This window comes from Mesoplodon bidens (genome assembly GCF_964165515.1).
Source record: "Mesoplodon bidens genome assembly, chromosome: 6".
NCBI lineage: Eukaryota > Metazoa > Chordata > Mammalia > Artiodactyla > Ziphiidae > Mesoplodon > Mesoplodon bidens.
This window is the reverse complement of record NC_138162.1, coordinates 31,192,330-31,217,498: the sequence shown is the minus strand read 5'-3', so window position 1 is coordinate 31,217,498 and position 25,169 is coordinate 31,192,330. Positions and strand designations below refer to the sequence as shown.

At 36.4% G+C, this 25,169-nt stretch overlaps 2 protein-coding genes across 4 annotated transcripts in view; both read right to left on the bottom strand.

The window, feature by feature from the left end:
* Positions 1-25,169, bottom strand: part of LOC308619537 (trimeric intracellular cation channel type B-like) — a 289,391-nt gene that overhangs the window by 226,569 nt on the left and 37,653 nt on the right. The window lies entirely within an intron of this gene.
* The window catches only part of TMEM38B (transmembrane protein 38B), a 116,375-nt gene that overhangs the window by 79,591 nt on the left and 11,615 nt on the right, over positions 1-25,169 (bottom strand). For all 3 annotated transcript variants that reach the window (XM_081238440.1, XM_081238438.1, XM_081238439.1), the window contains exon 2: positions 16,218-16,374. In XM_081238440.1, coding sequence (XP_081094566.1) covers positions 16,218-16,374 — 157 coding nt within the window. The remainder of the gene's footprint in view (positions 1-16,217; positions 16,375-25,169) is intronic.

The window sequence follows — 25,169 nt, the reverse complement described above, 5'->3', positions numbered from 1 at the left end:
CTGTGCTCCGCAACGGGAGAGGCCACAACAGTGAGAGGCCCGCATACTGCAAAAAAATAAAATAAAATAAAATAAAAAAGCAGCAGTGATGTGGCTGGTACTGCTAAGAAGAGCCAAGCGATAAGGACGGAAACAAAAGTAAAATAATTGAGTGGAGTGAGGTGAAAAGATGGCAGATGTCGCTCGTTCTTATAAAACGAATCGTTCAACCATCGGCACGATTCTAAAGAACAAGGACAAGATCATGTATCACGAAGTCTGCTATGCCGATGACGGCAACAATAATATTGAAGAAGCGTGGAAAAGTGATGGAGGAGATGGAGAAACTTCTCAGTGTGTGGATGCAGGATCAGCATCAGCGTCGAGTCCTGCTCAGCTTAATGCTGATTCAAGAGAAAGCTAAAAGCCTTTATGAAGACTTGAAGAAGAAACATGGCAAAGAATCAGAGGGCACACCTTTTAATGCCAGCCATGGCTGGTTTCATCAGTTTAAGGCAGAGCCAACCTTCACAACGTAAAAGTTAAGTGGCGAGGCAGCAAGTGCAGATATGGTAGCTGCCCGAGAATTTCCTGAAACATTTCAAGAAATTATTGATGAAGGTGCATATTTACCCAAGCAGGTTTTTAATGTGGATGAGACAGGATTGTACTGGAAGAGGATGCCAGACTGAAGTTACATCAGTAAGGAGGAAAAGGTGATGTCAGGCTATAAAGCAGCAAAGAATAGGCTAACTCTGTTGTTTGGTGGCAATGCTTCTGGAGATATGAAGCTGAAGCCTCTCTTAGTTTATCATTCAGAGAACCCAGGAACCCTTAAACACATAGCCAAGGGCTCTCTTCCTGTTGTGTGGAAGAGTAATAACCCCAAGCCTGAGTTACATAGGCCATTTTCCAGGACTGGTTTTTCTAGCACCTTATACCAGAGGTAGAGAAATATTGCTTGGCAAAGGACATCCCATTCAACATTCTTTTGCTACTCCGGGCCACCCCTCATTCATAGATGACTTTCATCCCAACCTCAAAGTAGTGCATCTGTCACCAAATACTATGTTGCTCATCCAACCTGTGGACCAGGGAGTTATACCAACTTTCAAGAAATATTATTTACATCACACTTTTCATCAGGCAGTAAAGGTGAGTGACGGATCAGGAACAACCTTTCAGCAATTTTGGAAGGACTATAACATCTTCAAGGTCATAAAAAATACGGACTTTGCTTGGCGTGAGGTTATGGCCATCACCATGACTGGGGTTTGGAAGAAGCTTTGCCCACAGTTTGTTCACGATTTTCGTGGATTTGAGAAGGTGGATGAGGAGCCCAAAGAGATCTTCAGCAACTTAGTGACCCTCAGCAAGTAGCTGGCGCTAGATCTGCAAGAGGACGACTTCATTGAATTCCTTGCTATGCAACATGAGGAGCTTACTAATGAAGACCTGATGGAACTGGAGGCCCAGAGAAAGGACGAAGAGACAAGAGGAAGAAAAAGTAACTGAAGGACTGAAGAGATTCATGACGCAGGAAATAGCAAGGGGATTTTCTTTATTTGAGGAGGCACTGTTAGTTTTTGAGGCACAGGACCCGAATATAGAACGGTAAACAAAGGTTGCAGCAGCCATTCAGAATGCGATCCAGGGCTACAGAGTCATCTACGATGAGAAAAAAAAAGAGCTACTACCCAGACATCACTGGATCGTTTTTTCAAGAGGGTAGATAGAATTAAATCCAGCAAGGAACCAGGACCTGTGGCATCCACGTCAGGCCTGAGTGAAATTGCAGCTTGCCCTCCGTCTCCTGTTGCTGACGATCCTTCAACTCTGCCATCTCCCACCTCCTCTCCCTCCTCCAGTCAGTAACTCTTCTTGCCTGTTCACGTGACGCCAGCCCCTGTGTGCCAGCTGTTGTACTGTACTACTGTACTTTTCAAGGTACCGTACTGTAAGATTTTAAATGTTTTCTCTATTTTTGTGTTTGTTTTTTATGTATTATTTGTGGAAAAGTAGTATACACCTATTACAGTACAGTACTACATAGCCAATTGTTAGTTAGGTACCTAGGCTAACTTTGTTGGACTTACCAACAAGTTGCACTTAAGAACGAGCTCTCAGAACTGAACTCGTTTGTATGTAGGGGACTTACTGTATTTCTAAAGTGTACCTATGATACGCTAATATTTTAAACAGAAAACAGTTCTTGTTTCAATTGTTAAATAGCCACAGGGCAAGAGAACAACTGTTTATTGTGCTCAGTAGACTTACAAGTAAGCAGATCAGACCAGTGGTGCCCTAAATAGCCATTCCTGCTCTATAACACAAGTCACCTTTTTCAAATTCCTTCAATGAGTCACTCAACACTCATTAAGAAATCATCATGTCCCTCCTTCTGTAAAGATAATTTCACCTTTAACTAAAATTGTAACATCTATGGAACTTTTAACTTGTAAAGTGCTTAAAGAAAACATATCAGAAATGAAGGACTAGAACATATCAGACATGAAATGGAACGAGAAGGCAATTTACTTCTCATACATTTTTAAGTCTAAGTGACTTAATCTAAGTGATTAACATAGAGAAAAAAATGACAAAGCAGAGCGCTAAATAACAGAAGCTAGTCTAAAACAGGATACAGGAATTCAGCTTGGTGATTTGACAGGGACTGCGCAGTCCCAGCTCTGCCCCTTCCTCCTGCCGTTTTCTTGTAAACAAGGTACCCTCGGGAAGCTCTGTGGGAAGCTTGCTTTAGGGTCTTGGTGCTCCGGCCAAGTGTCAGGCCTAAGCCTCTTAGGTGGGAGAGCCAAGTACAGGACACTGGACCACCAGACACCTCCCAGGCCCACGTAATAACAATCGGCAAAGGTTCTCCAAGAGATCTCCATCTCAACGCAAAGACCTGGCTCCACTCAAAGATCAGCAGCTCCAGGGCTGGACACCCCATGCCAAACAACTAGCAAGACAGGAACACATCCCCACCCATTAGCACAGTGGCTGCCTAAAATCATAATAAGTTCACAGACACCCCAAAACACAATACCGGACGTGGTCTTGCACACAAGAAAGACAAAATCCAGCCTCAACCATCAGAACACAGGCACCAGTCCCCTCCACCAGGAAGCCTACACAACCCACTAAACCAACCTTACCCACTGGAGGCAGACACCAAAAACAAGGGCAACTACAAACCCAGAGCCTGCTAAACGGAGACCCCAAAGACAGTAAGTTAAGCAAAATGAGAAGACAGAGAAATACTCAGCAGATGAAGGAGCAAAGTAAAAACCAACCAGACCAAACAAATGAAGATGACATAGGCAGTCTACCTGAAAAAGAATTCAGAATAATGATAGTAAAGATGATCCAAAATCTTGGAAACAGAATGGAAAAAATACAAGAAACATTTAACAAGGACCGAGAAGAACTAAAGAGCAAAAAAAAAAAAAAAAAAAAACAATGATGAACAACACAATAAATGAAATTAAAAATTCTCTGGAACGAATCAATAGCAGAATAACTGAGGCAGAAGAACGGATAAGTGACCTGGAAGATAAAATAGTGGAAATAACTACCACAGAGCAGAATAAAGAAAAAAGAATGAAAAGAATTGAGGACATTCTCAGAGACCTCTGGGACAACATTAAATGTACCAACATTCGAATCATAGGGCTCGCAGAAGAAGAAGAGAAAAAGAAAGGGTCTGAGAAAATATTTGAAGAGATTATAGTTGAAAACTTCCCTGATATGGGAAAGGAAATAGTTAATCAAGTCCAGGAAGCACAGACAGTCCCATACAGGATAAATCCAAGGAGAAACACGCCAAGACACATATTAATCAAACGATCAAAAATTAAATACAAAGAAAAAATATTAAAAGCAGCAAGGGAAAAGCAACAAATAACATACAAGGGAATCCCCATAAGGTTAACAGTTGATCTTTTAGCAGAACCTCTGCAAGCCAGAAGGGAGTGGCAGGACATATTTAAAGTGATGAAAGGGAAAAACCTGCCACCAACATTACTCTACCAGGCAAGGATCTCATTCAGATTCAATGGAGAAATTAAAACCTTTACAGACAAGCAAAAACTAACAGAATTAAGTACCACCAAACCAGCTTTACAACAAATGCTAAAGGAACTTCTCTAGGCAGAAAACACAAGAGACAGAAAAGACCGACAATAACAAACCCAAAACAATTAAGAAAATAGTAATAGGAACACACATAGATAATTACCTTAAATGTACATGGATTAAATGCTCCAAACAAAAGACACAGACTGGCTGAATGGATACAAAAACAAGACCCATATACATGCTGTCCACAAAAGACCCACTTCAGACCTAGGGACACATACAGACTGAGAGTGAGAGGATGGAAAAAGATATTCCATGCAAATGGAAATCAAAAGAATGCTGGAGTAACAATACTCGTATCAGATAAAATAGACTTTAAAATAAAGACTATTAAAACAGACAAAGAAGGACACTACATAACGATCAAGAGATCAACCCAAGAAGAAGATATAACAATTGTAAATGTGTATGCACTCAGAATAGGAGCATCTCAATACATAAGGCAAATGCTAACAGCCACAAAAGGGGAAATCGACAGTAACACATTCATAGTAGGGGACTTTAACACCCCACTTTCACCAATGGACAGATCATCCAAAATGAAAATACATAAGGAAATGCAAGCTTTAAATGACACATTAAACAAGGTGGACTTAACTGATATTTGAAGGACGTTCCATCCAAAAACAACAGAATACGCTTTCTTCTCAAGTGCTCATGGAACATTCTCCAGGATAGATCATATCTTGAGTCACAAATCAAGCCTTGGCAAACTCAAGAAAATTTAAATCGTATCAAGTATCTTTTCTGACCACAATGCTATGAGACTAGATATCAATTACAGGAAAAATCCTGTAAAAAAATATAAACACATGGAGGCTAAACAATGCACTACTAAATAACCAAGAGATCACTGAAGAAATCAGAGGAAATCAAAAAATACCTTGAAACAAATGACAATGAAAACACGACGACCCAAAACCTATGGGATGTAGCAAAAGCAGTTCTAAGAGGGAAGCTTATAGCAATACAATCCTACCTCAAGAAGCAAGAAATATCTCAAATAAACAACCTAACCTTACACCTCCCAGAGAAATGGAAAGAAAAACAAAAATAAACAAATGGGACCTAATGAAACTTAAAAGCAATTAGAGAAAGAAGAACAAAAAAAAAAAAAAAACAAAGTTAGCAGAAGGAAATAAATCGCAAAAATGAGATCAGAAATAAATGAAAAAGAAATGAAGGACATAAGAGCAAAGATCAGTAAAACTAAAAGCTGGTTCTTTGAGAAGATAAAATTGATAAATCATTAGCCAGACTCTTCAAGAAAAAAGGGAAAAGACTCAAATCAACACAATTACAAATGAAAAAGGAGAAGTAACAACATGACACTGCAGAAATACAAAGGACCATGAGAGATTACTACAAGTAACTGTATGCCAATAAAATGGACAACCTGGAAGAAATGGACAAACTCTTGGAAAAGCACAACCTTCCCAGACTGAACCAGGAAGACAAAGAAAATATAAACAGACCAGTCACAAATACTGAAATTGAAACTGTGATTAAAAATCTTCCAACAAACAAAAGCCCAGGACCAGATGGCTTCACAGGCAAATTCTATCAAACATTTAGAGAAGAGCTAACACCTATCCTTCTCAAACTCTTCCAAAATACTGCAGAAGGAGGAACACTCCCAAACTCATTCTACAAGGCCACCATCACCTGATACCAAAACCAGACAAAGATGTCACAAAAAAAGAAAACTACAGCCCAATATCACTGATGAACATAGATGTAAAAATCCTCAACAAAAAACTAGCAATCAGAATCCAACAGCACATTAAAAGGATCATACACCATGATCAAGTGGGGTTAATCCAGGGAATGCAGGGATTCTTCAATATATGAAAATCAATCAACATGATACACCATATTAACAAACTGAAGGAGAAAAACCATATGATCATCTCAACAGATGCAGAAAAAGCTTTCAAGAAAATTCAACACCGATTTATGATAAAAACCCTCCAGAAAGTAGGCATAGAGGGAACTTACCTCAACATAATAAAGGCTATATATATGACAAACCTACAGCCAACATTGTTCTCAATGGTGAAAAACTGAAACCATTTCCACTAAGATCAGGAACAAGACAAGGTTGCCCACTCTCACCACTCTTATTCAACACAGTTTTGGAAGTTTTAGCCACAGCAATCCTAGAAGAAAAAGAAATAAAAGGAATCCAAATTGGAAAAGAAGAAGTACAACTGTCACTGTTTGCAGATGACATGATACTATACATACAGAATCATAATGATGCCACCAGAAAACTACTAGAGCTAATCAATGAATTTGGTAAAGTAGCAGGATACAAAATTAATGCACAGAAATCTCTTGCATTCCTGTACACTAATGACAAGAAATCTGAAAGAGAAATTAAGGAAACACTCCCATTTACCGCTGCAATAAAAAGAATAAAATACCTAAGAATAAACCTACCTAAGGAGACAAAAAAACCTGCAGAAAACTATAAGACACTGATGAAAGAAGCAGATGGAGAGACATACCATGTTCTTGGAATGGAAGAATCAACATTGTGAAAATGACTGTACTACACAAAGCAATCTACAGATTCAATGCAATCCCTATGAAACTACCAATGGCATTTTTTACAGAATTAGAACAAAAAACTTCACAATTTGTATGGAAACACAAAAGACCCTGAATAGCCAAAGCAATGTTGAGAAAGAAAAATGGAGCTGGAGGAATCAGGCTCCTTGACTTCAGACTATACTACAAACCGACAGTACCTTCAGTAATGGTACTGGCAGAAAAACAAAAATATAGATCAATGGAACAGGATAGAAAGCCCAGAGATAAACCCATGCACATATGGTCACCTTATCTTTGATAAAGGAGGCAAGAATATACAATGGAAAAAAGACAGCCTCTTCAATAAGTGGTGCTGGGAAAACTGGACAGCTACATGTAAAAGAATGAAATTAGAACACTCCCTAACACCACACACAAAAATAAACTCAAAATGGATTAAAGACCTCAATGTAAGGCCAGACACTATCAAACTCTTAGAGGAAAACATAGGCAGAACACTCTATGACATAAATCACAGCAAGATCCTTTTTTGGCCCACCTCCTAGAGAAATGGAAATAAAAACAAAAATAAACAAATGGGATCTAATGAAACTTCAAAGCTTTTGCACAGCAAAGGAAAACATAAACAAGATGAAAAGACAACCCTCAGAATGGGAAAAAGTATTTGCAAACGAAGCAACTGAAAAAGGATTAATCTCCAAAATATATAAGCAGCTCATGCATCTCAGTATCAAAAAAACAAGCAACCCAACCCAAAAATGGGCAGAAGACCTAAACAGACATTTCTCCAAAGAAGATAAACAGATTGCCAACAAACACATGAAAGAATGCTCAACATCACTAATCATTAGAGAAATGCAAATCAAAATTGCAATGAGATATCACCTCACACCTGTCAGAATGGCCATCATCAAAAAATCTACAAACAGTAAATGCTGGAGAGGGTGTGGAGAAAAGGGAACCCTCTTTCACTGTTGGTGAGAATGTCACTTGATACAGCCACTATGGAGAACAGTATGCAGGTTCCTTAAGAAACTAAAAATAGAACAACCATACAAACCAACAATCCTACTACTGGGCATATATCTTGAGAAAACCATAATTCAAAGAGACACGTACCACAACGTTCACTGCAGCACTTTTTACAACAGCCAGGACATGGAAGCAATCTAAGTGCCCATCAACAGATAGATGGATAAAGAAGATGTGGCAATATACAAATGGACTATTACTCAGCCATAAAAAGAAACGAAATTGAGGTATTTGTAGTGAGGTGGATGGACCCAGAGTCTGTCATACAGAATGAAGTAAGTCAGAAAGAGAAAAACAAATACTGTATGCTAACAGATATATATGGAATCTAAAAAAAAAAATGGTTCTGAAGAACCTAGGGGCAGGACAGGAATAAAGACGCAGACGTAGAGAATGGACTTGAGGACATGGCGAGTGGTAATGGTAAGCTGGGATGAAGTGAGAGAGTAGCACTGACACATATACACTAGCAAATGTAAAACAGAGAGCTAGTGGGAAGCAGCCGCATAGCACAGGGAGATCAGCTCGGTGCTTTGTGACCACCTAGAGGGGTGGGACAGGGAGGGTGGGAGGGAGACGCAAGAGGGAGGAGATACGGGGATATATGTATACGTACAGATGATTCACTCTGTTATACAGCAGCAACTAACACAGCATTGTAAATCAATTATACTCCAATAAAGATGTTAAAAATAAAATAAAATAAAACAGGATACAAGCAGGATGCGAGTTCACTGACAAATGAAAGCTAACCCAGTTTAAGTAGGAAAGACGAAAGTAGAATTTAGGTTAATACCAAGAGTTGAGCTTCCCACGGTTAGTCTCTGAGAACTGTTTTCACCCTCCCTTAATTTCCCGCTTCTGACTACCAAAACAGTATGACTTAACTAGGCCAAAACAGAACAGTAAGCTAAATACAGTTCATATTAGTCCAATACGAGAGCTTTGCTCTTGCTCTTACTACTCTAACAAATCAAAAATTTTATGTATATGCTTTGAAAAAGACTATTACAGAATGACAGACCTATAAAACTATACCTTTTGTTGTACTTTTCCTCATAAAAATGCAGTCTCAGTTATGCAAATGTGCGATATATAACTGATACTTGGAAGTTAAAGGAAAACAAAATGGGGCATAAAAATCAAAACACAGAGAAATTACAAAATATTTATTTCCCCCCAGAAACAGTTTTCAAAAAGAAAAATCCTATGAAAGGGTACACTGTCTTCCAAACAATATTAAACATACTATGACATACCAAGTTATTGTTTCCCTTTGCCAGTAGATGGTGCTAATCTCCAAAGGTGAGCACTATGAGCTACTGTACTAAAGATGACCTTGCCAATAAGTACATTCACATACTCCCTTAGTTTAGCTTGCTAGAGTTTAAAGTACATTACAAACATCATTTTAATTTCCCAAATTAAAATCAAATGAAGCAAAGATTACACATTTGTTCTCAACATTAAAACCTTAAAAAAGAAAACAGTAAAATATACTATGTCTTTAAGCAAGCATTTTTTATATTTAAGGGTCTGTGAGCACAAAGACAATGTCAGTATTTCCCAAGTCCAAAACAGTACACTGTATAAGTGCAGACTAAAGGACTAGGTAGCCTAGGTTTGAATGCTGGCTCCAGCTATTAGATATCAGTGATTCCTTGGGCAAGTTATTTTACCCTTCTTGCCTCAGATTCCTCATTTATTAAATGAAAATAATAGAGAGCCTACCTCACCAGTTTCTTGTGAGGTTAAATGAGATAATAAATGTAAAGCACTTAGAAAAGTGTCTGTACTACATCAGTGGCTGCTCTTGTTGTTTTGTAATGCCCAACAACTAGAACCAATAAAAATGCTCATCAGAATAAATAAAATACAGTTATTAATATAATAGATTATACAACAGTGAGAAGGAATGTACTACAGCTACTAGCAAAACACAGATGAATCTTAGTAACATAATGTTGAATGAAAAAAAGTCCTAGAGAACTATACAGAGCATAATACCCCATTTTAAAATAGGGCCCAAAACAAATAAAACTAAAAAAATCTATTGTTTAGATATTCATATATATGAATATCTAAAGATATTCATATATTCATATTCACAAAAAGATAAACACAGGGTAGAGGTTAACTGTGGAAAAAGTGCAGCAAGATGGGATTGGGGAGAGAAATGTAAGTATATAAGTTATTGGTAAAGTCCAGTTCTTAGATTAAGTGCAATACAGTAGAGATGTAAATTATTATAACCATTTTGGGAAATGATTTCTCATTATCTAGTAGAGCTTAAAAATCACTTTCCCTATAACTCAGTAAATCTACTCTTAAGCTATATCAAGAGAAAATCTTACCCATGTACATCATGTTCTTAGCAATACTGTAATAGAAAAAATACTAGAAACAACTCTATGTCAACAGAGAAATGGATGAATATACGATGACAATTCATTCTGATAAACTATACAGAAGCGAAAAGTAATAAATTACAAGCATACACAATAAGACTGAATCTCAGGAACAGAGGCTGAACAAAAAAACCAACTCACTGAAAAATACATACATATGATTCCATTCATAAAATTTTCAAAAACTATATTATTTAGAAAAATACACGTCAGACCTGCATAGAAAAGTAAAGGAATGAAAGGTACAAAATTAAGGGTAATGGTTACCTATGAGTAAGGAAGAGAGAAGATGGGATCGGGCTGAGGGTGGAGGGTCATACGGGGACATCAAAACTAATGGCAACTGTTCTGGGAAGATGGAGGCAGCAGTAGCTGCCTCGATTTTGATCTCTTCAAATTGCCTCATAAAAACAGGGCAACTGGATAGCAAAGCCAAAATCCCATCCATAGCACTTACAACAAAACTATGTGACAAGGTATCCCTTTAAATCCCAAAATGCAAATGGGTAAAGGCAAATCACCAGCATTCATAGAACTAAACTGCTTGGCAGGAAGAAGAAAGCAGCAAGGTGGCAACTAATGGACCTAAGAACAAAACAGCTTCAAAACAGCTAATGGGAATTCACTGGAAAGCACAGCAGGCCAATCTGGAAAACAACAACAGCTGAAACTGGAAGGATTCTGACATTTCCAATACCAGGTGAGACAAAGGGTCCATGATACCGTCTGAAGGGGTTGGACCAATGTAGTCCCTGTGAACTTTGAAAACTGATCCACCCAGGCTCCTTTCTAGAACAAGTCCAATAATAAGAAGAAACTGCTGATGTAGAATCAAAACTGAGCAGCATAGAACAACAAAAGAAGGGGAAGGTCCAGACCAAACTGGGGAAGGGACCCAGGAAATCTCAGAAAGCAGGTCATCATCTTTTGAACACTACATAAAAACAACAGACACAGGACAGGAGCTCTATGAAGTCAGAAAATCTTTCCTGAATTCCACTTTGTCTTGAAGGTTCAAGAAACCTGATTCCACATAAAAATTACCAACAGAAAAGTATCAAGGTCAAACCCCATACACATTTATTATAAGAGAAAAAAAATCCCTACAATGAAAGTACTCAGGAAAATGGGTCCACAAAACAGGTCAAAACTGCAACCTTGGGCTTCCCTGGTGGCGCAGTGGTTGAGAGTCCGCCTGCCGATGCAGGGGATACGGGTTCGCGCCCCGATCCCGGAAGATCCCACATGCCGCGGAGCGGCTGGGCCCGCGAGCCATGGCCGCGGAGCCTGTGTGTCCGGAGCCTGTGCTCCGCAACGGGAGAGGCCACAGCAGTGAGAGGCCCGCGTACAGCAAAAAAAAAAAAAAAAAAAAAAAAAAACTGCAACCTCCTATTTCAAAACAAGGTAAAGACATTAAGAAAAGCGATACAACACATAAAACAGTGTACATCAGAATGAGAAAAACTGAGAAGTGGAGATACAATACTCAGGAAGAATAAAAAGATAAAGAAAAAAAGTTATTTTAGTAATGAAGACCAAACTAGAAGGAAAACAAAGAGAAATAAAATAACAGTGCCTTCAAAGAAATAGAAGGTAAAAAAGAAAATATGTTTTAAAAATTTAAAAGATATAAAAAGGTTCATTGAAGCAGGGCAAAAAAACAGCCAATAGGACTTCCTGGAGAAAACCAAAGCAGAAGAGTACAAATACTAAAATAACTTTCTCAGTTTAAAAAAACACATGTAGCTACTAAAAAGAACACACCATGTACCTAAGAAGACTGACCCCAAATGACCAACACCTAGAACTATTTAAATTACTAGATGTTAATAAAAAAAGAAAGAAAGAAAAGAAAAGAAACTTTTGGGCATCTAGAAAAGAAGAGCAGGTGACTTATAAGGGAAAGAAAATTAAATGATCATCAGAGTTCTTCACAGCAATGCTTTATAACACAAGAAGACTGAGTAACATATTTAAAATACTCAAAGATAGAACGTATGATCTTATGATTTTATATCCAATAAAACTGACTTTCAAGTAGAAAGACACAAACAAATTGATCAACACATGAGAATTCAGGGACTACTACTCCAAATGAACCTACTAGAGAAAAACCTTCAGAAAACCAAAATTACCAGAGACACAGACATAAGGACTGGTGATAAACATTAAGTATACAGTTAGCTATAAAACTAAGGCTGAATGGGAATAAAAAGGTAAGAGTATAGTACATAATAGCTATTACTATCACAGTGTAGAATAGTACATCTATTTAAAAAACAGGAAGAGAACGACAAGTGTATACACAAAAAAATTAATATTTTCAGTAATCGTATCAGTGGTGGTGTTCATACTATTACTTCAAAACTATTGTGTATTGCATGAACAATACAGAATAAATGAGCAGTGTTGGAATATCCTAATTCTACCATGTCTTGTGCCCTTAAGAATCAAAATTCTTAGTGTGGGAGAAAGAAGATACATATGTAATGGAAAGAAGTTAAATAAAAGTTCTATGATCTTGAATTTGAATTAGAAATATCAAATGAACTCATGAGTTGTTTTATCCTTATTTTTCCTAGCTCTGTCCACTGAAAAGACCTAGAAACAACCAATTCAGGAATAATGAACATGTCTAGTGCTCAGATTGTGGTCTTGAAATACCATTTCTCACTAAAAGGAACCAGAGCTTCTTAGAGAAATGAGTAATTCCAGAAGAAAGTACAAGATGAATCCTATTTTAAGTAGCAAGGATGCTAATCAAACTCTTAAGAGCCAATCTGAAGAAATTCCCACTGGCCAACAAAGGAACAATTTGAGCTTCAATAATGAGAAAATTCCAGTTTATTGAAATCCATAAAATATGCTTAAATTCATGAGTTCATATTTACTGGAAAAAAAAATTTTAACAAACAAACAAAAAAAACTGGTCACCTTTGGAGAATAGCAGGGGACCAAATCATAATCTTAAAAATTGGTAAATAAAGAGAAAGAATCAAGTATTTATCCTGCCTTTCCTATATGAACTATACAACTGGGTAAACAAATAATAGATGATTAGTAGTAAGTATTTATTTATAATACTATTCCAACTAATACACAGGAAGAAAAGAGAGAATCCGACTATTGCCATTTTGTAATTCTCAGTTAACAGACGATAAGCATTAAGCATAAAAGAGTGCTAATGTCAACAAAAAGAAAGCTAATCAGACATTTTGGGCCTCTTATGGCCTTGCTAAACAAAGGAATCTAACCTGAATCTGATTTGGATTCTGGATAAATCTGCCAATTGTCAGGAAACACAGAGAACAGAGGAATATAATGACCTGCACCATGAGAATGCAATCAACAAACTCATGACTACAGAAAAGTCTACATGTCAAATGACTGGTTCTTCAAGAGATAAACTGTAAGGGAAAAAAGGAATGGAAGGGGAACCTATAAAATAAGAGAGACGTTAGATTTTTTAATGAGCATAATGAAATTATAGTGTCTTGGGATGAACATCTGGATGATAAAATTATAAAAACATCCAAAGAAGTGGTTACCATAAAAGTCAGGATAATAGCGTGTTATCGTACTGATTAAGGTGGGAAGGGGGTTGTGATTGGAATATGACACCCAGAAGGAACTTCTGGGATAGATGGCAAAGCTTTATTTCTTGACTTGGGTCATGGTTTCAAGGATATACCTAACAATAATTCACTAGGCTATATATTTGTTTGGGTTTTGTGGTTTTTTGAATTTTCACATTATAATAAAATATTTTTGTAAGTGGCAATTTTTTCCTTAATCTAAATGATGGATATACAAATCTTTATTATATCATAATTCCTTATACTCTGCATATTTTTATAAATGTTCCTTTGTACCTACCCAATATTAATTAAAACTTTTAAATTAAAAAACACATATTGTTCATAATGAAAACTCTTCTTGGTTAAGATCATGCTAAGTTGCAATCCAGACCCTGTCATTTACCAACTCTTCAAGCCTCAATTTCCTCTTATGTACAATGGGCATAATCAAAGATCTCAAGTTAACAAATATTTAAATACTATAGTATTAATTCACTACATAAAAATGCATTTCTTATTTTCCATTTCTAACATGTCTTTTTGTTTCAGCCAAGGAAGTATATATTTACAGACAAGCACTTTTATTTCATTTAGTGTATCACTAACCAAGATCTGTAATTTCTTGCTGTTAATTATATAACTCCCATATAACAGAACACAAGCCGTCCGTTCCTTTAGCAACGTACTTACTGAACTTAGAACAATACTTGGCACACAGTTAACAGAACAAAGTCCCTTCTCTGATAGGCTGCTGTTCTAGTGGAGTGAGACAAACCAACATGAGAAGAAATAAACAGACAACACATCAGACAGTAATAAATCTAGGGGGAAAGAACGAAGTATGATGTGATAGTCATGGGAGAGGAGGTGGTTTTTCAGAGACGATCTCTCCAAGACAAGAAAATATGAGCGTTCTGGGAGAAGAACATCACAGAGAAAAGAGAGCAAGCACAAAGGCGCTGAGGCAGAAGAACATCTTTGTGTTCAAGAAATGGCAAAGCCAACGTGGCTAGCACAGACTGAGCAGGCATACAGTAGAAAGACATTACAACAAAGAGAGTGGAAGGGAAGATTTTATAGGGCCTTATAGGCTACGTTAAGAGTTTTGAATTTTCCTCTCAGTAAGATAAGAAACTATTGAGCACAGGAGTAATATGTTCTAACATTTTAAAATAAGCACTTTATCTACTATGTGAAGAAAAGACTCAGGGGGATAATGAAAGAAGCAGCTAGAACACTTAGGAAGCTACTACAACTGTCCAAGCAAGAGTGGTAGTTAGTATACAGGAGCAGAAGTGGAAGTGATGAAAAGTGTCAGATTCTGGATATCCTACTTTTCATATAGTTTAAGCATCTACACACATAAAAGAAATTCTCCAAAATGTTAATATCCTTTTAAAATATTGCTATAGAAATAAAAGTCCTTGAGAAAGTGTTTTAAAACACATAGCAACTGGAAGAATATACTTTAAGAGATGGTTAAACAAATCAATGAGAGGCAGTGGCTGTTAAGTGGCAAGGCTCTAAAGTCAAACTTACTGGTTTTGGATCCTAGCTCAATCACTTAACTAAATACGAAAATTTCAGCAAAGTTCCTCTATGCCTCAGTTTTCTCATTTTTCAAATGGAAATAATAATAGCTACTTCATTGGACTCTGGTGATTAAACATGACAATGAATATAAATAATTTAGCTGACATATGGTAATAACTCAATAAATATTAGCTATCAAATTTATTGTTCTACTCTTAATAGTTTCTACTGCCACTAGTTCCCACTATTTGTCCCATTGCTACTACTATTTATGATATTCCCTTTTATGATTGGTTACATATTCATTTAAAATTATCACAATAAAAATTAACTTCAAGTGCTCCTAATGTTACGTATTTCATTGTTATGGTTTCTAATCAAAAGCACAGTTTTTGCTTTAGGTATAACAAAGCTCTCTGATTTGTATTACACTTTTTTTTAACTTGATGTATCATCCCTCTTAAAGATAACTGAAGCTGAATTTGCAAGAATCCAAAGCAATTCCTACTAACATTTTTTCTTCACTTCAAAACTAAATTCAAAATAAAATTAATGTTAAATTTCATAAGGCTCTGAAAAATCGAACAAAGAGTATGACAATTACCAAAAACAATTACCATAAATATCGTAATCACTTGGACTTTTTGTGTAGTTGGCCACATTCTTGATTATCATGTTGTATAACTGTGTGTATAGGTTAGGTTCACAAGATCAACTGTTGGGGGTCAAATATTTGATGTCCTTTCATATTTGAAATGCTTCCACTAAAGATACATAAGACAACAATACCTATCTCTGGGAGAGGAGAAGGGAGAAGGGTGAGAAAGAGACATACTTTGCACTTAAAACATCTGACATTATTTGGGTTCCTTCCTTTGCACATGCATTAACTTTTAAGAACATAAAATATTTTTTAAAGAAAAACATTCCATTTACTAACAATTTACCAATTTTTTTGAATGTCTCATAGTTCACCACAATGGCAGCTTACCAGATTGAAGATGCCAGTAATATATTAGTGTTGTTTGCAAGAAACATCAATGGAGGCTCCGCAAGCAGTAGACAAGATAAAATTCCTCCACCAAAGCAGTGGAGCATAGCAGTAAACCAGCTTGACAGAGGATTCTTCCATGCCATCGCCACTGCTCCTGAAATGATAAAGTAAATATGTCATCTGAGGTACTGTATATTAAACAAGTCCTGAGGTACCAGTGGCACTAAAGAAACACACTTCTTAATTTCATAATTTTCTAGAACATACTCATAAGTGTGACAATCATGATCATCATAAAACAAATCTTTTGTTCTTTAAATCAACACTGGAAGTATTTTGGTAAGACGTGGGTGACTTGGGCAACTTTAAAATGCTCTGTTCAGGATCTTATTGCCAGTTTCCTAGTAGTACATTATTACAGACAATCTCCCCAACTACTGTCTCCTTTCATTCCCAACCCTACTGTACGTATGCCGGTTAATATGTCAAAGTGATACACTAAGAAAAGTTTATAATCTTACGTACGTAAGAAAATAAAGCCTGAAATAAATAAACTAAAATTTCAATAGGACAGGCTTGAAATAGAAGAACAAACTAAACCCAGAGGTGAAAGGCTGATGAGGAACAGATATTTACATCATCTCAAATGTCTCCTAACAAATTATTTATTAATTACAGAGGGAAGTAATAACTTTACAGTGGACAAACCTTGCAGACATCACTGTAAACAAACAATATCAGGTGATTCCTGATATTATGCACTAAGACCACATCATCACTTCTATAGTATTTCTACCAAAAATGTATAACCAGAACTAATTTAATTATATACACTCAAATTGAGGGTTACTCTGAAAACAACAACAACAAACACCTAGCCTATATTTTAACAATGTCAAGGTCAAGGAACACACACAAAAGAGGCTGATGGAATGTTCCACATTAAATGACATTAAAGAGACAAGTAAATGCAACGCATTTCCTAAATCATATCCCCAAGTGAGAAAGAACATCTATAAAAGACCTTTTTGGACAACTGATGAAATCTAAATATGGATTGTGGCTTTGATTACAGTATTGTATCACTGTTAAACTTCCTGATTTTGATAACTGTAATGTGGTTCTTAAAATTAACACACTTAAGTAATCAGAAGTAACTGGGCAAAATGTCTCCAATTCACACTCCAGTGGTTCTGAAAAAATACTATGCATAGACAAAAACATCCAGAGAAATGGTAAAGTACAAACTTCTAGTTATAAGATGAATAAGTTCTTGGGATCTGATGTACAGCATAATGACTGTAGTTAATAATATTGTATAATACTATCTTATATACCTAAAATTTGCTGAGTAGATTTTTAAGTGTTGTCACCACACACACACACATGTGCGCGCACACACACAAAAGGTAACTGTGAGGTGATGAACGTGCTAATTAACTTGATTGTGGTAATCACAATGTATTTGTATATCAAATCATCACACTGCACACTTTAAATATATATAATTTTGTCAACTATATGTCAATAAAGCTGGGAAAAAAATAAAATAAATGGGGCAAAATGTCAGTAGTTGGTGATTCTGGGTAAAGTATATAGAAGTTCCTTGACCTAGTCTGGCAACTCTTCTGTAACTGAAATTATTAGAGGAAAAAGTACCAAAAAAAAATTTTTTTTAACCCAGCCAGAGAAATAGAAGCAAACTGTAAAAATGAAAGTAGAAACTAATTAGATGCTAAAACAGGCAGATAGAGCTAGGCAATCAATAAAGCCAACCCAAAGCTTTTCTTGGAAAAGACCAATAAAACAGAACATTGTTCAGCAAGTCTGAAAAATGGAGGGGAGAGGGGAAGGAATGAAAATAATACATAATATTAGAAGCAAAAAAAAAAAAAAGGAAATAAATTTTTAGAGAGTGTTTTTATTATAAGAAAACATGCATTTAATCTACTAAATGTGAAGATATAGTTGAAATGGACAATTTTCCTAAAAAACGATATATTAGCAAAATTCCCTTACGAACAGGTAGAAACTTGAACATACAAATAACTATGGAAAAAAGTTAGAGGGTAATCCAAGATCTATCTATCCTAAGAAAGGTGCTAGACCCAGATAAATTTATGCAACACATTTACCAAATAATTTTTCATTACTCATTTTTATGTTATATAACCATTATAGAGTTTAGAAAAACTTAAATCAGTCTATAAACAACATAACGGCAGCATAAAAAATTATCGAGAAAAGAAAGGAGAGAAGGAGAGGGGAAGGAGGAAGGGAAAGAGTCAGGGAGGAAGGGAGGAGGGAAAGGAGGGAGGGAAGAAAAAAGAGAGGAAGAAGATACATTATAATTCTAACTTATGAGTATAGTACACAAATACATCAATAACAAATTGAAATCTAGTTTTTCAAAAGGATAATATATCATAACCAAGTAGATTTTATCCAAAGAATTTAAGGAAGGTTCAATAGTTAGAAATTCATTAAAATCTTTCATTATAGGGCTTCCCTGGTGGCGCAGTGGTTAAGGGTCCGCCTGCCAGTGCAGGGGACATGGGTTCAAGCCCTGGTCTGGGAAGATCCCACATGTCGCGGAGCAACTAAGCCCGTGCGCCACAACTACTAAGCCTGCGCTCTAGAGCCTGTGAGCCACAACTACTGAGCCCACGCTCCTAGAGCCCATGCTCCACAACAAGAGAAGCCACCACAATGAGAAGCCCGCGCACCACAACGAAGAGCGGTCCCCGCTCACTGTGACCGGAGAAAGCCCGTGCAGCAATGAGGACCCAACACAGCCAAAAATAAATAAATTAAATACATTTTTTTTTAAAAAGACGCTATTTCCAAATAAAGTCACGTTAAAAAAAAAAAAGTACCTACCTCCGTATACAAGTTTGTTACCTTTAAAAAACAAATTATGCACTATACTAACAAATTATTATGATCACTCCTTTAGACAGAAAGTAAAAGGTCATTCGATAAAAATTCAACATTCCCCTTTAAAAAATCTAGCAATCTAAGAACAGAAAAAAAGCCATAAAGGAAAAGATTTACAAGTTTGACATCATCAAAATTTAAAACTTCTACATAACAGAAGACTGGGATAAAATTTTTTTTAACCAATAAGGCAAATTCCAACAAATCAATAGAAAAAGACAACAAACACAACAGAAAAATGGGCAAGTCACAAAGCAGAAACTATAAATGACTAATAAATATACCAAAAAACTAAACAAAGGAAAGTCCTCAACTCATCAGTAATCAAGGAAAAAGAAATTTTTAAAATATGTTATTTCATACACCTTCAATTGGCAAAAAACTTACAGCTTAATATTAATAAATTATCAAAGGTGTGAAGAAATTCACATACTCTTGTGAGAATAAACACAAGTAAAGCCATTTTGAAAAACAATTTGGCAGTTATCAATTAAAATTTTATATTTAAAATTGACTCAAGTGCCCAAGGAGTGTCATACAAGAATATTAAAGCAGTGTTGTTCATAATGCTGTGAAAAAAATGAAAACAATCTAAACGACCATCATCAGAGGAACAGTTAAACCATGATCATTTGCACGATGGAATACTATACAAGAGCAATTCAAGAGTGTGGTAGATCAACAGCAACATGGGAAGATCCCCAAGACATGCTGTTGAGTAAAAACAAGAAACCAAACACAATCATCTTGAAAAAAATTACAGCATGTAATTATTTATGGGCAAAAATGCAAACACTATTCACTTCCATAGGTACATACATTTACATGGAATGCACAGAAAAGGGTCTGCAATACACCAAAATGTTAACTGTTATCATCTCCTGAGAGAAGCTTAGGAGTAGGGAAGATGGTCAAAGGGGCTTTAAATTTATTTAATTATATTGATTATATTATTTAATTATATCTGAATTCTTTAAAATAAAGTGTTTGTTAATTGTATAATTAAATTAAAATTTAGCAAATTATGTCATAACCAATCTGAGGAATACAATGCATCGATTCAAAACAATGTAGCAGCTTTACACGCACTGACGTGACAAAAAGAAAACCACATTTATATGAATATGTACAGTAAGAAATCATTTACAGGGGAAAACAGAAAACTATATATTTCTATAGGTATGTACACATGCAGCTAATGCATAAAAGAAGGTCTGCAAGAATACCCAACCAAACTGTTAACTGTTACTACCTCTTAGGGAGAGGCCCTGTTATGCAAAAACAAACAACAAAACAAACTATACAAATGTATGTGTGAATTCAGTAGGGTAATATCGTCATACTTGTACTAACATGGGAATTCATCTCTATGTGCTCATGGGAAAAAGAAAAAGAGGGAGATAAAAATTTAAATATTGCAACCCACCATTCCACACAATAAAATGTGCCCAGGAGTGAACATGAGTTGGAAGACGTAAATTTTCGATGGTGTGTATATATCATCAAATGAAGTGATGCCAAGGTTTAATGATACGCATCTGGTGATAACTCAAGAAATGGTGACCTGTATCAATATGGAAGAAAAACTAGTTTTGAAAAACTTACTAAAAAACAGGATGTCGATCTCCAGTGCAGCAATTTCCCCTAAACTTAAGAACTATTCAAGAGTTATGTTGATGATACATGGCCATGCTGTCTTTATAGAGCCAAACCCCTATGTAAGATGTGACACCACTATGTCTCTCTCTACACATATATATTGCTATCCATCAAGATATGTATACGGGCACTGTCCCGTATTGGCCTGTACGATGATGACTGTTTAGAACATTGGCTAGTCAGCATAACATATGAATATGATCTTTTCTTTTAGTCAGTGGACACTAGCTACCTTACTGAGCCATTCTCACATTGAGAGGCAATACAGAGTGCTTAAGAATCCAGAGTCTGGGGCTTCCCTGGTGGCGCAGTGGTTGAGAGTCCATCTGCCGATGCAGGGGACACGGGTTCGTGCCCTGGTCCGGGAAGATCCCACGTGCCGTGGAGCGGCTAGGCCCGTGAGTCATGGCCGCTGAGCCTGCGCGTCCGGAGCCTGTGCTCCGCAACGGGAGAGGACACAACAGTGAGAGGCCCGTGTACCGCAAAAAAAAAAAAAAAAGAATCCAGACTCTGGAGCTTAATTGCCGAGGTATAAATCCTGGCTCCAGCACTTAATCTCTGTGTGAAGTGAACAAGGTAACTGCTTTCCCACATCTTAAAAAAAAAAAAAAAAAATAGTAAGCAACAACTATTAGCTATCACTATTATTATAGAAGTAAATAGAAAAAAAAAGAAAATTACCCTTTCCTCTCTACTTCTACCCTTCAATCACACCCATTTCTGTAGGGTGACAACTTCCAGACTTCTTTTTCTGTGCTTATTTACACATGCACACCCCTCTTCCCCCTCAAGACCTTCTTCTCCCCCAACCTTGTTTGTCCTCGGGTGTGTTTGTCTGTGTGGGTGTGGGTGTGTCCCTCTCTCTCTCTCAGGCCATACCCTGGTTAGCTCTGCACACACATTCTGGAAATGGGAGCTCTAACTGAATGAGAGCTACAATGGGCCCACGGTTACACAGTTACTATGAAGACACATTCCAAAGTAACTGATTACTTCTGGTAAATATACAATTAGGGAATATGTCTGTATCCTCTGTATCCCTTAGGGTTGTTCTAATGGAAGATTTAGCATTACTATCATCCATCTGACACAACAATTTGGCTTAGGCAAATTCAAATATACCAAAAAAGTTTTCCTTTGACCACTAAAACAATCCAAATCAAATTTACTAAATTTGATGCTTTCACACAAATTATTCACTCATGTAATATGTATTTCTGATTAAGTTTGTCAAAATAACTTTCCTTTTCCCTCAACTTCCACGGTGTTTTATCCTTTCCTCTGAAAATATATCACTTTCTAGTTTTTGTTCACAAGTGTTAGCTCCACCAGAAGACTGATACCCCTTGAGACTCTAAGAAGCTTTAGTATAAAGTAGATGCTCTACAAATGTTTACCGTACAACAGAAAAATATACGTGCAATATTTCAAGAGTGTAAGTATGACAATTTTACTACCATTAATTTCCCTTAGTTTTATCACAAGTCACAGAGATAACTGTGATTACGTACCAGTTTTGTGACTCTTTGTAGGACCTCTAACCTCTCTTGGCTTAAACTTCAAGTTTCATAAAATGAGAATAATACAGAACTTACAAGAACTTAAAATAAGAGAATATACATAAAAATACATATTTACTACCTAGTACATGTCAGACACTCTGTTGATTTGTGTGCTGAATGGACTGATCACTGACAAGAGAGAAAAGAGGCAAGGAGAATGCAACCCTTGGGCTGCTTCTGACTCAATTGTCTGAGCCCAAGATATAATTCTTTTGAGTCCTTACTGCAAAGCTGGGATGAGAATGACACATTATGGCACTGAAAATGTACTCATAACCCCAACAGTATTAAATCAATGAAACTAAGATTTTATTAGACCAAAAAAGAAAGGAAAAGAACAGAGTTGAAGGGAGGGTCTCTCTCATAATGGTCTTTTTTGCCTGATTTTCAAAACTATGTCAGCCAGAAATATTTCTCTAACTCAAACAGGCCTTCCTTTAAAGCTTTCTTCAGTACACACACTACCATAACACATTTTTCAGCATGACGCAATCGTATGACAAAGTTCTTTGGGTATGATGTTCCTTTGTATGTATCATACTGGCACCAGCTAGTTTAATGTGAAGTTAAATTATGAAAACACAGGGACTCCCCTGGCAGTCCAGTGGTTAAGGCTCTGTGCTTCTACCACAGGGGGTGCGGGTTTAATCCCTGGTCAGGGAACTAAGATCCGGCATGCCATGAGACAGGGCCAAATAAATAAATAAATAAAAGTATGATGCTTTCAAAATTTGTATTAAAAAAAAATACAGAAAGTTAACCAGAAACAGCTGTATATCTTTGGGGCATATAAATAATTTTCAGTAGGAAAAAAATAGTTAATACGATATCTTTAATTTCTTCTCAGTTTTAAACAAAGGTGTATTCCTTTAGCTAACGAATAAGCTGTGTTAATTTATACACATTATTTTTAACATACTGACATTTAAAAGAGAAAAAAAATTCTCCGTCCTACCTTGAGTTAAGATGTTTGTTACACGTTATCAATAGCATTCTTTCCCCCAAAACCCTTAGCAAAATTTGTCACATCGAGACCTGGATCTAATTCAAAGTATAAGATATCTAAAGTACATATAATCACCTGGGGACTTTAACATCAAAATATTTTCATTAATCAAAATATTTTCATTATGAAATGAAAGCTGAGAAATAAAGTCACATTCTACTCCCTTAAATTCATTTAAAATCACATCCACAAAATAATCCCATTCTCTGGCCAAATGAATTACTAGACTATGTTTAACATACTTTTACTGACTTAGTTAAAACAAAGACTAGAAAGATATTCTTTAATGTACTGCACACATGACTTCTTTATTTTGATAGACTCAGTCTACTTTCGTTCCACAGTGTGTCTCCATTTTTAAGAACTAGTTACACTGTAGCTATTTCCAAACAGTTAGCATTCAGTTTGCTGGTGGTTAATATGACTTCCAGAAAGAAGCAGGGGAATGCTCTAGCCTTCTTAAAGCCTCATCTCCAGAGGTTAAGTATTTTTAAATTGCATATTAGTAAACTTTTGCCCTAGTCTTTCCCATTTATAGATTTATCTCTTTAAAGAGAAAAATTAACAACATCATCTAGCTCATATGCCTCAAGTATGCTTTTTCATCAAAATATTTTAAAATAATCATGTAGGCAACAATGGCTTAGAGATTATGTGTGACACAATTCAAGGAGCTTTATATCAAGTATGAATCACAGTGGGCCAAGTAAATCCACGGCTGTGGTTATTTCTCCAGTTGCTTAATGTATAACTAGACTAGACATACTTAGCAACTGGCACCCTCTGCATATTGATTCTCTGATCCTTGGAATAAGAATCATTCTGATAGGAATGATCAGGTAGAAGCCCCTAGAGTTTCTTCTCCTCACCAAGAGATTTTTACAAAGCAGTATTACAGAGATGAGTACCATAACCAAAAACATGAAAGATGAAAGATGATGATAGCTATCACATTCCACTTAACTTGCTTGTTTGCACTATATGTAAAGCAGATGGATCTTGAAAAATAATTGTGAACTATCTTAAATGTAGACCGGTAATGACTCCAACTGCAGCTGGTATTCAAAATACAGTATTTTTACTAGAACAAATCAGCATTAACCTCTGTAACCTAGTAAAGAAATGCTTTTTTTCTCCATATTAATTTGCAAAGAATCCCAGAAACACTTTGCTTTTACCTGGCAGGTTTAACAGTACACTATCACAGTCTTGCCTCAGATCTATGTCAACTCTCCTGCTCTCTAAAAAAGTCCACAGAAATTTTGATCATATTGAGAGTCCACAGAACATCACACTGGCCTGCCACACGGAAGGCATTATACTGACTAGATCTATGGACAGGAAACAGCCAGCACGTTAGATACCTTAATATTACATATGGAAACCAGAAAGCATGTAGTTAAACCCCACTCCTAGGTTTCTGTACCAGAGTCCAGTCAGGAAACAGAAAATACAAAGTTTTATTAACAGAAAGGATTTAATATAAAGAAGTAAGTAGGTATAAAATTGTTAACTAGATATTTGAAAAAGTAAATACTAGGGTGTCACAAAAGTATCGACTGTAGAAAGCTGTTACCACTCCTGGGGGAACAAAGGATAGGCTGAAATTATTAAAACTTAGAAGCTTGGAGGAAGAGCTCTTTAGAGTCAAAACTGAAGACTCCTGGAGAGGGGACACTGCTCAGCTGGTGTTCTGGTCCACCTCACCCATGGCATAAATATTGAGTTTTAAGTTCTTAGCCCAAGCTACCTAGTTAGTGGCAGAGTTTGAACTAAACACTGGTC